Source organism: Chrysemys picta, chromosome 6, assembly GCF_011386835.1.
Source record: "Chrysemys picta bellii isolate R12L10 chromosome 6, ASM1138683v2, whole genome shotgun sequence".
Taxonomy (NCBI): Eukaryota; Metazoa; Chordata; order Testudines; family Emydidae; genus Chrysemys; species Chrysemys picta.
In genome coordinates this window covers 962440-972936 of record NC_088796.1, presented here as the reverse complement: position 1 = coordinate 972936, position 10497 = coordinate 962440, and the positions used below count along the sequence as shown (strand labels likewise).

The 10497-nt window shown below is 57.1% G+C and overlaps 1 protein-coding gene across 9 annotated transcripts in view; it reads right to left on the bottom strand.

The window, feature by feature from the left end:
* Positions 1-3417: 3417 nt before the first annotated feature.
* Positions 3418-10497, bottom strand: part of TPM2 (tropomyosin 2) — a 29439-nt gene continuing 22359 nt past the window's right edge. For 3 of the 9 annotated variants that reach the window (XM_005288848.5, XM_005288854.5, XM_065598571.1), the window contains 3 exons: positions 9374-9436; positions 7908-7977; positions 3418-3720 (listed from right to left, as the gene is read on the bottom strand). In XM_005288848.5, coding sequence (XP_005288905.1) covers positions 3638-3720; positions 7908-7977; positions 9374-9436 — 216 coding nt within the window. In that variant the 3' untranslated portion in view covers positions 3418-3637. Of the gene's footprint in view, positions 3721-6086; positions 7351-7907; positions 7978-9373; positions 9437-9655; positions 9732-10497 lie in introns of those variants that run through there. The other 6 variants (XM_005288849.5, XM_005288855.5, XM_005288853.5 and 3 more) reach the window with 3 other exon arrangements.

Below are 10497 nucleotides of genomic sequence, written 5' to 3'. Positions count from 1 at the left end.
CCAGGGTCGGTGTTCCCCAGGGGCACAGTGTAGTGTAGTGCACAGGTTCAGCTCTGCAGCAGGGTGGAGACATCTGCCTCCTTCCCTGGCTCCCACTCAACTGAGCTGCAGGGCCCTCCCTTTATACTTCCTGTCGCGTCGCAGTACTTCCTGCGCAGGGGGTGGGGCAGTTTTGGCTCCGCCCAGCAGGGGGAGTGTAGTGGACTCTCACTTTCAAGGCCAGAGGGAGGCCACTCTGCCGCACTACAAGGACACACCAGACCCTGCCAGTACAACAGATGCCAAACCTGCAGACATATCACCATGGCTACAATCATGAACACCCGCCCAACACACCTTTCCAGCTCTATGGGTCCGACAAGCCTATCCCAACATGTGGTGTACCTTATCCAGTGCCCCAATAACAACTATGTGGGTGAAACCAGAGAATCACTCTGCTCTCGAATGAACCCTCACAGGAAAATGATATGGTTGAACATGTTTCACAAAGTGATCACTCAGGCCTTAGCCTCAAAGGAAACCTGCACAATACTTTCAAAAGATGAGCCTGAGAGCTTAAATTCATAACTTTGCAAGCCCCTAAAAATCATGGACTGACCAAAGACACTGGATTTATGGCTTATTACAACAATCTGTAACCCACTAACAACACCCCCCCCCCATAGGCCGCACACACAACTTTCTTCTGATCTCCCCCTTTCCTTTCCCTCCAGGATTGGTCCCTTGAAATATGTTACTACTTATGCTAAACAATTTCTTCCACCTTATATTTAGCTGTGAGTTTCCCAGACTTGAGGAAACTGTAACTGCGAAAGCTTGTCTCTCTCACCAACAGAAGTTGGTCCAATAAAAGATATTACCTCACCCATCTTGTCTTGCCCAGCTTTGCAATACTTGACCAAAGGTGTGAGGGAGGGTCACGTGGTTTCTGCCGAAAGCTAAGCACTAGCTGATCATTGTGGTTATTGCCAGACGTTTCCATGGGAAGTATTTTATGAGCTCTGTAAAATGTAGGCTCTGAGGTTCCAAACAACTAGAGCTGAAGCAGGTGACCTGAGGTATGTGACAAATGAAGGGGGGGAGCTTCCTTTTATGGACACCCAGCCAGCCAGTTAGCTATAAAATCCCTCTTGGTAGCTGGTCTCTACTTGCTTTACCTGTAAAGGGTTAAAAAGTCTCACTGCTCTGCATAGGTAAAAGGAAGTGAGTGGGCACCTGGCCAAAGAGCCAATGGAAGGGTAGAATTTTTTTAAATTGAAACAAGACTCCCCTTTTGTGTGTCTGGTGTTGTTCTCTGGAGCGAGGAGACGCAGAGCAGGAACAGGGCTGAATTATGCTGTAGGAAGCCTTAAGCCAGGTATGAAAAACCATCAGATCATACCTAGAGACTACTTATCTGAAACCCCAGATATGTAAGTAAATCAAAGAATGTCTAGGAAGATGCGATTAGGGTTATTTCTTTTATTTCTTATTGGCTTGTGGCCTCCTCTGTGCTAACCCCCAAATGCTTTTGTTTTGCTTGTAACCTTTATGCTGGACCTCAAGAAAACCATTCTTGATGCTTAATTATATTTGCTCTTTTAAAATATAGCAATAGCGCACGTTCCAGATGTATTTTCTTTCTTTTTGTTTTTAATCAAATTTACCTTTTTAGGAACAGGATTGGGGTTTTCTGTCCTAAGAGGTTTGTGCGTATGTTGTTTAATTAGCTGGTAGCAACAGCTGAGTTCCTTTGTTTTTCTTTCTCAGCTCTTTCCCGGAGGGGGGGTGAAAGGGCTTGAGGGTACCCCACAGGAAGGAATTCCCAAGTGCACCTTCCTGGGTTCTCAAAAGAGGGTTTTTGCACTTGGGTGGCAGCAGCATCTACCCAGCCAAGGTCAGAGAGAAGCTTTAACCTTGGGAGTTTAACACACGCCTGGAGTGGCCAGTATTAATTTTCAGAATCTTTGCGGGCCCCCACCTTCTGCACTCGAAGTGGCAGAGTGGGGAATCAGCCTTGACAGGCGGGTTAGGGCTCAGCTAACTCCACCAAGAGTGAGAACAGCATCTGTCCAGCCAGCCCGGTCCTGGGTTTCCATCTGGCCCAAACACAGGCCTGAGCAGTGACAAAACCAAAAGAACCCCAAGAAAAGACCCTGAGAGCTGCGCTGAAGTGAATGAAATGCCCGGGTTAGGAAACGAGCCCAAACCGCTGGGACAGTCCGAGCGAGGAAGCAAGGGCACAAGGCATTAGCATTATGGAGGGGACATGCAGCCAGTATGCGTCTCATGGAAAGCGGACCCAATTCTCTGGCCTGGACAGGCGCTGTGGGGACTGATTGGGGGGTTAGAAATACTTTAATAGACAGGACAGGCACTTGTTAATAAGTACAGGCCACAGACTGGGTTTTATTGTTTTTCTTTTACCTGTAACCTTATGTTCCCAAAGCCTTTTACTTGCTTGTATTTGAATCTTTATCTCAAGCTCCATTGAATAAACTTCAATCTGGTTTTACTAGAGCCACGCCCCAGTGCTTTGTGCTAAGGCATGTGTTGAACTGGGTGAAGCCAGTGACCTGGGCTGCCCTGCTTCCACAGAGGCAGTGGATCGGTGGATGTTGCAGGTGTCCAGAAGACAAGGAAGTGGGTATGTGACTGTAACAAGGTGGGCTGGGTAAATTGCTAGCCTGCAGCAGGAAAGAGTGGGGCTTGCAGTATCCCAGAGTGGATCACCTGTATTGCCTGCAGCCTGTAGCTTTGGGAGAACTTCCCCTGGTGGGCACAGACAAGATGCCCTCACACCATAAGCAGGTGGTAGCAAGTCACCCTGGACTCCTTCATTAACCCTGAAAAGCGTCACACTGGCTCCAGCTCCCTGCACAGAATGATTGTGAAAGCACAGACCTGCAGAATTATGTCAGCCTCTCAGCAAATCCAGACTCAGCGACCGTGCACTGGGGGTGGGCGGGGGAGGCACAAAGCACAAAAAGCGAGGAGCGACAGGGCAGCCAAGGGGACAGAGAGATTCTAGCCCAATGTCCCACATGTGACGGAACAAGATAAATTTATTTCCTCGAACTACCAGGAATCCTAAGTGATGTCTCTTCAGAGCGAGAAGGAAAAGCTCCCTGCCTTTGGGAGATGGAGAGAGATGGCTCCGTGCCACGGAGGTCCCTGTTCTAGAGCAGGGACAGGCAGCAATGACAAATTGACGCAAGAGATCAAACCCCAAAGACAGGAAAGCCCTGATGTGGGCAAGTCCCCCCTCCCCTCAGCAACAGAGACCGGAGGGGGCTGGCTCCTATACTTTGGCAACATCTGTCTACCCAGTCAGGCCAAGAGCCCCATTGAAATGAGCTGGTGGGGGCAGAGGCTCCCGGCTGTGGACAGCTTCTCCCCACCCTGACCCCCCTTGACTAAGGACCAGACATCTGTCCATCTTGTTAAACTTGCTTTAATATTTGGACATGAAGACAAGACAGAGCCGATCTGGCTGTGCACAGACAAGATGCCCCAGGGCCAGGGTATGGGCCGCAGGGTTTCCCTTCTCATGGATGTGTGGCTTTGGCCATGACGCAGTTCCCTTGGTGACCTCCAGAGGATGCCAATGGGGTTCAGGTGCAGGGGCAGGCGGATAGAGTGGGGCTTGTCAAGAGGCTCAGAGGTTGTTCAGCTCCAGCAGGGTCTGGTCTAGAACTTGGTGAATGCCAACGTTCTCCTCTTTGGCACTGGCCAGATTCTCTGTAAACGCAAGGGACATCCAGACACACATCCAGACAGACAGACGCAGATGCCAGCCACACGTGATCAGCCACACAGACAGACACAGATCACACACACACACACACACAGACAGACCCGCCCATGCACAGGGACAGACAGACAGAGCCAGACAGGATCAAACCCAGACACACAGACACAAGCACACAAATGGACATTTCAGTGTCGCTGGGGAACAGCGTTTCCACACAGCACCATAACGTACCCCAGCTCCAAGCCAAGGCCCTACAGGGACACGGCCCGACCTCACAGAGCAGCAATAGCTCAGAGGCCAGGTAGGGCGCCTGGACCAGTCAGATCCTTGCAGCCTAACTTCACACCCATTGCGTCTGCCTGTGCTCCCTGCAGGGTGCTCCTGCCCATGGGGCTGTCAGATGGCACAGCCCCATTTCCGCAGCCATGTGCTTCCAGCAGAGCCAGGTCCATCCCCAGCGAGTCCTGCCCAGCCACTCATGAAAACCTGGGCGGATGAAAGGTGCATAGCACTGACCAGCTGCTCCGAGACTCAGCGGGGAGCGGTGATCCATGGAGAGCAGGAGCAAGGCAGCAGCTCAGGAGGAGAGAGGACAGCACAGAGGGAAGAGAAACCAGCACTAACGAAACCGCAGGAGCCAGTTCTTCTAGCCTTCGTGTACAACAGGGAAACCTGCTCCCAGCCAGCACTTCTGCGCTGTCCCCTACAGCACTTCTGCTGGAATGAGACTCGCCATGACACCCTCAGCTGGGAGACACCGGGTCTGGGAGTGGAGTAGCTGAGAGCTCCCCCTTCCAGTGCCTCTGTCCTGCTGCCTACCAGAGCCCTTGCTGGGACAGGTATTTCCATGAGGTCACCTGCAGCCAACGCTGCTGCCCTGCTGCCTAGAGCACCTGCTGGGAGAGGCTGGGGCCGGAGTAGCTGGGCTCCCGCCCTGTTCCTGACAGTTCCTGGAGCTGGAGAAGCTGGACCTGTGAGAGCAGTCTCCAGACAGCCTTTGCCTGCAGCAGTTGGGTGGTTTAGGAAGTTCCTGGTAGAGCCGGTAGGAGGCTGGCTGTCCCCTTCCCTTGGGGAGCTCTATGCTCTAGGGAGGGAGTAGGCAGGGTTCATGTGGCTCAGCCCATCACATGGGCACTCCCTCCCCAGCCTGGGCAGCTGGCACCGGCTCAGCAGTGCCCCCGTGGGGAAGGTGGGGGCTCTGGCTATTACAGGGGTTGTGACGGCAGCAGGCTCTGCCCCTGGGCAAATCAACCAGCTCCCCAGCTGTTCAGAGCAGGCTGGTCACTCTGCACTGCAAGGCCAGGGGGTGGGGTCCATGTGCCATGTACCCAGCAGCAGGGAGAGGGCAGGGACTCCCCAGGGCCCAGGCCCACCCGGCCTGGTGGAGCCTGTTCCCAGGACTCAGGGCTGCAGGGAATGTCCTGGGCAACGGAGGGGGCGGGTGATGGGGCTGGAACACTCCAAGAGACACAGGCTACGGGACATAAGCATGGGCTGAGGCTGGCTCAGTTGTTAAGTTCGTTAAGGATGACCCGCAGTTCGTTAGTGAGAATACGGTTTTTCTCCGCCTCCTGCTGGGAGCGCGCTATAGAAAACAGACGTCAGCGGCAGCAGAGGGAGAGAGAGAGAGAAAGGAGAGAGTTAGTGCAAAGAGAAAGTCAGGTGAGCACAGAGACGCTCTCAGTGGACGCTGAGCCCTGGGGGGCGCACGTCCCGCAGCCTGTCTGCCCAGTGCAGGAAGGAGAAATGAACTCAGGTCTACAGGAAGAAGGGGAGCAGGCCCTGGCCTGGCTAGGGGATGGAGCAGCATGGAGGGATTCGAGAAGGAAAGAGGACATGGGTCCAGGGGATGGGGAGATTTGTATCACAAACTGGGGTGAGTTCTGACCCGGAAACATAATGCTCTTTGAAGGGGAAAGCCAATCACCGTTCCAGGAAGGAAAGTGCTGCCCCACTCAGCTAAACACAAGCCAGGAAGCCAGGTCAGGGCTGTGAAATGGTGTGTGCGCTGGGGCAAGTCCAGGCAACGAAAGAGAGACAGGGTCAGATCTAGCTCAGTTCAGGCTGGGACCTGGAGCCCGAAAGGAGGCCAAGGACCAGGCGAACTTTCCTCGCAAATGGAGCTAGCTGTGCGCTTGTCCCTCTCCCTCCCCCGGTGTACAAAGGGGGAAGGTCGCCCTGACAGGCATGGCTGAGCTCAAGGGTCTGCCCCGGTTTCCCCCGTAGGGTCCAAGTGGCGGTGGATGTCTGCGCTGTAGAGCACACCTGGCGGGAGAACCCCCCATAAAGGCATGAAAATGAGAGTGAAGGTGAAAAACCAAAGCAGCATGAAGAAAACAAAGGAGAAACCAAGGAGAGAAAATGTTTTATTGAGACCAACGCATTGACCCAGAAGGACAGAAAAGAAAGTAAGTCATGAAATGTGAACTCAAGAGTAACATGCGAAGGACAGGAAGAACGCAGCACAGGGACAGGGGGAAGCAGTAAGGGCTGCCAAGCCTCCGTTTTCCTTCTAGCCCATGAGAGTGACCCTCTCCTTTCCTCCTGCCCTCAGCTTTGGAGGGGCTGTTTCCAGCCGGGGGGAATCCCCTCCAGGGGGGTGTCAATGGGGAGCGGAGCCCAGGCAGATTTGGCCACGCTGCCCCTCCCAATCCCAGCACTAGCTGCTCCCTTCTTGTTCCCAGCAGCTGGGCTAAATGCGCCTGCCTCTTGGGACCCAACGTAAGTAAAGCTCCCCTTTGCACCAGGGCACTCCCCTCCGTCTCCTCCCCGAGGGTCCTGGCCCCACACCTGCCATCTTCCCCAGGCGTGTTAGAACTCGGCAGCCCTTTGACACAAAGCATGCCCCATGGAGCAGGCGAGGCAGAGGGGAGCCAGATGGCCAGTAGCATGGAGAGCCCTGGCCTCTTCTCCTGGGCTGCAACAGGAGCTTTTCTCTATTTTACCTTCGGCACCAACTGCTCTTAAGGAAAGAGAGAAATCCAAATCTGCAGCCGTCCCCCTGCCCATGCCCACGGAGCAAGGATCAGCCGAGGCCAGCAGACAGAGACCCAGCGTGTGGGGTGAGATGGGACCATGCACCTTCCATCCTCAGACCCCACCCCCAGGCGAGGGGTCAGTCCCTGAAGGCTCACCCCCTGCGTAACTGGACACTTCGCTGCAGCTCGGCAGATCAGGCTAGCTGGCCACACGCAGCACCTGGGCAAGGCCTATGCGTGGCACATTGCAGACAGGCTGATCCTGGACCAGGGATGCTCCCCAGTCTGGGTTATGGGCTGGTCAGTGCTCAGGGACCCTCCTCTCCTGCAGCTTTCACTGAGCAAACCACAGCCACCCAGCAGCACTGGGCTTGTGGGGACGAAGAAGGGATGGACAGACAGACAGACAGGCAGTGGAGAGCAGAGACCAAGGGATAGACGGACGGGCAGGCAGGCAGGGGCAGCCATGGCGACTGAGGTCACAAGCAGGCAGGGTGGGAGGGGGCGGGCAGACAGCATGAGTGGAGTGCCATGGTGCTGGGACCGCTCGGGGGGCTCAGAGGGAGGTGATGTCGTTAAGTGCATTGTCCAGCTCCTCGCTGATTGCCTTATACTTCATCTTCTGAGCGTACACTTCGTCTGCAGGCAGGAGGGAGTGCGGGGGGCGGCCCGTGGCAGAGAGCAGAGCAAGGCAGTGAGGGGGAGGGAGAAAGAGAGAGAGTGAATGTGAGAGAGAGAGAGAGAGAGAGAGACCTTGCTGCCATGGGAGGGTGCCAGGTAAGACTCACACAGGTGCATGGGCCTCTGATAGGCCAGGCTGGTTCCTCCCACCCCTGCCCTTACCTCGTTGCTCCTTGGCCCCTTCTCACCAAGGACTCTCCTGGCCCGGCCTGAGCTCCCTGGCCACTCTTCATCCCCTGCCTGCCCCCTGTCATGGGACCCCTCCTGGCCCATGCCCATTGCACGGTGATCCTGCCTCCCCTCCCTTCAGACTGGGATTCCCACGCAGGGGGGCAGCTTGTTCTGTGATACCCACCCGGGCTCCCTGTCCCGCCCTCCTCTCCGGATCCCAGCACTCAGCCACAGCCCCACGGCCGGAGGTTTCGGCTGGGCAGACCCTGAGGCACGTCCTGGGCCTCTTAGGCTGTCTGCGCTCTGTGAGGAGGGGGGCCAAAGGGCAGGCAGGGTCTCTGTACCTTCTAAGTCGTCAATGGTTTTCTCCAGCTTGGCTACGGATCGCTCAGCAAACTCTGCTCGGGTCTCGGCCTAGGGGCAGGAAACGGGGTGTTAGCTATGGTACCGACTGTCTGATGGAGAACTGGTCAGGAGGTAGCATCTCCTAGGCCAGGACTCTCCACGGGCAAAGGAGGGCCAGAGGCTACCCCGCTTGGCCCCATGGAGGGCCCCTTACTGGAGCTGGGACATGGCGAGCAGCCGAACCTCCTGTTGGACTCACCCCCCAGCATTTCCGCAGGGCTCAGCTGTCTGCTGTGTTGTATCTGAAGTTGCAGCAGATCTGGCCGACCTGTCAGCTGCTCTGCAGCGACTCCAGCTCCACAACACGGGGCCAGGCCATGGCTGGAGGAGCACCAGCATTCAGAGCCATGCGTGGGTCCAAAGCAGAATCTGCCTTTGGGCTGCTAATTTCAGCTCCGCTCCAGAAATGACTGTGTCTGCCCGCCCCCACCCAAGCACCCTGGGGCCCTCACGGTCTGAGTTTGGCCCCTTAAGTGCATCAGAAACACGTAGCTGGGCAGGGGAAGGGCGGTGGGGATGGCTCGTGTTTTGGGGCAGGGTGTTAGGGGAAGCCGGCTGTCTGCACAGTCCGGGGATCCTGTCCAGGCGGATGGTGGTTTTAGCCATTCAGAGGAGCGGGCAGTAGACTCAGCGTGGGTCAAGGACTAACCCAGGGATTGTGCCCACAGAACAGGCACCAACTCTACAATGTGCCAGGGGGTGCTCGGCCCCGGCTCTGCCCCAGGCCCTGCCCCCACTCCACCCCTCCCACAAGGCCCAGGGCCCCACCTCCACCTGGCCTCTTACCGCCCCCCGCCCCGCCTCTTACCGCCCCTGCCCCGCCCCTGCCCCTTACCACCCCCCCACTCCACCCCTCCCACAAGGCCCAAGGCCCCACCTCCACCCCGCCTCTTACCAACCCTGCTCAGCCCCTGCCCCGCCTCTTACCACCCCCCCCGCAAGGCCCAAGGCTCCACCCCCTGCCCCGCCTCCGCCCCTGCCCCCACCTCTTCCCACCCAGTTCCACCCACTCCCCCCGAGCACGCTGCATCCTCGCTTCTCCCCCCTCTCCCCCAGAGCCTCCTGCATGCAGTGAAACATCAGTTCGCAGTAGGAGGAGGTGCGGGGAGGGAGGGGGAGGCGCTGATCCATGGGGTCCGCTAATGGGAGGGAGGCCCTGGGGGGGGGGGGGGGGGGAGAGCTGATGGGGGGCTGCCGGTTGGTGCTCAGGGCCCACCATTTCCCCCCGTGGGTGCTCCAGTCCCAGAGCACCCACAGAGTTGGCGCCTATGGCCCACAGCCAGCACAGCCCATGGCCAGGCCCACTCTGAAGGGTGGCAGCAAACCTGTGCACCCTGGGAGGACGGGGCGATTACACAAGGTCTCTGACTTCCTGTCAGGATCTCTGATTCTGGGCGTCTCTCACCTCCTTCAGTTTGTCTGTTAGCAGCTTGATCTCCTCCTCGTACTTATCTTCCTTGGTGGAGTACTGTGAAGAAAGACACGCCTGAGTCGCTGCACAGTCCCTGTGGCAACCACTGGGTCCCTCTCTTATAGCGACAGGCTGGCGGGCCCACCCCGACGTGCCCCACCGTTGGCCAGATCCCAGGGCCTCTCCCAGGAGAGCAGAACTCTGCCCCGCTCACTTCTTGGGCCCTGCTCCTTGCCAGCCCCTGGGGGCTGGGGGCTGCACTCCTCCGGTTCCTACCTTATCGGCCTGGGCCTCCAGGGACTTCAAGTTGTTGGTGACAATTTTCAGCTCTTCCTCTAGGTCCCCGCATTTACTATTCCCAGCAGGCCAGGGCGCGCGGAAGAGAGAAGGGAGAGGAAGGGGGGAGGAATGAAGGAAAGGAGAGAGAGAAAAAGCTCAGGAGAGAGAAACAGCAATTCAGATGGAGAGGATGCAACAGCCAGCCTGGCCCAGGACCTCAGACAAGCCACCATCCCCGCTGCCCTACCCCGGTGGTAGTCACGCAGCTCCTAGGAGCATCCGGCTGAATGGCTGGGATGTGAGAGGCAGGCTCGGACACCCAGACTGTGCCCAGGCAGTGAAGGGGTAGAGTGAATCACCGGCCTGAGCAGGTAACTGGATCTAAAGAAGGGTCAAAAGTCCAGACCAGAGATGCCAGAGTGACAGGACCAGTCAGCCCAATTTGCCTCTGCCAGCCCCTCGCGGGACCATGAGAGCTCCTCCTGCACAGTGGAAAGTAATTGGGACAGAGACTCTTGCAGTACCGAGAGACAGATGTAGACAGGGAGTGGGAGAGGTCTCACTCCCCACCAGGGCCTGCCTCACACCTGCAGGGCCTACCCTGGGGCCTCGGGCCGCGGCCAATGCTCAGCTCGCCCTGTGGCACAAGGAGCGGCCCTGCAACGCAGGCAGCCAGCGAGAGGTGAGCATTGGCTCCCTCCAACCCCAGTGCATCGAGCCCCATCTGTCTCAGCCCGGGCCCAGACCCAAAGCCGCCCAGGATGGCGAGGGAAGAAGGAGAGGGCTCAGAGTAGTCTCATAGGAATGATGGAAAGGAGACAGCACGTCCAGAGGGTCGG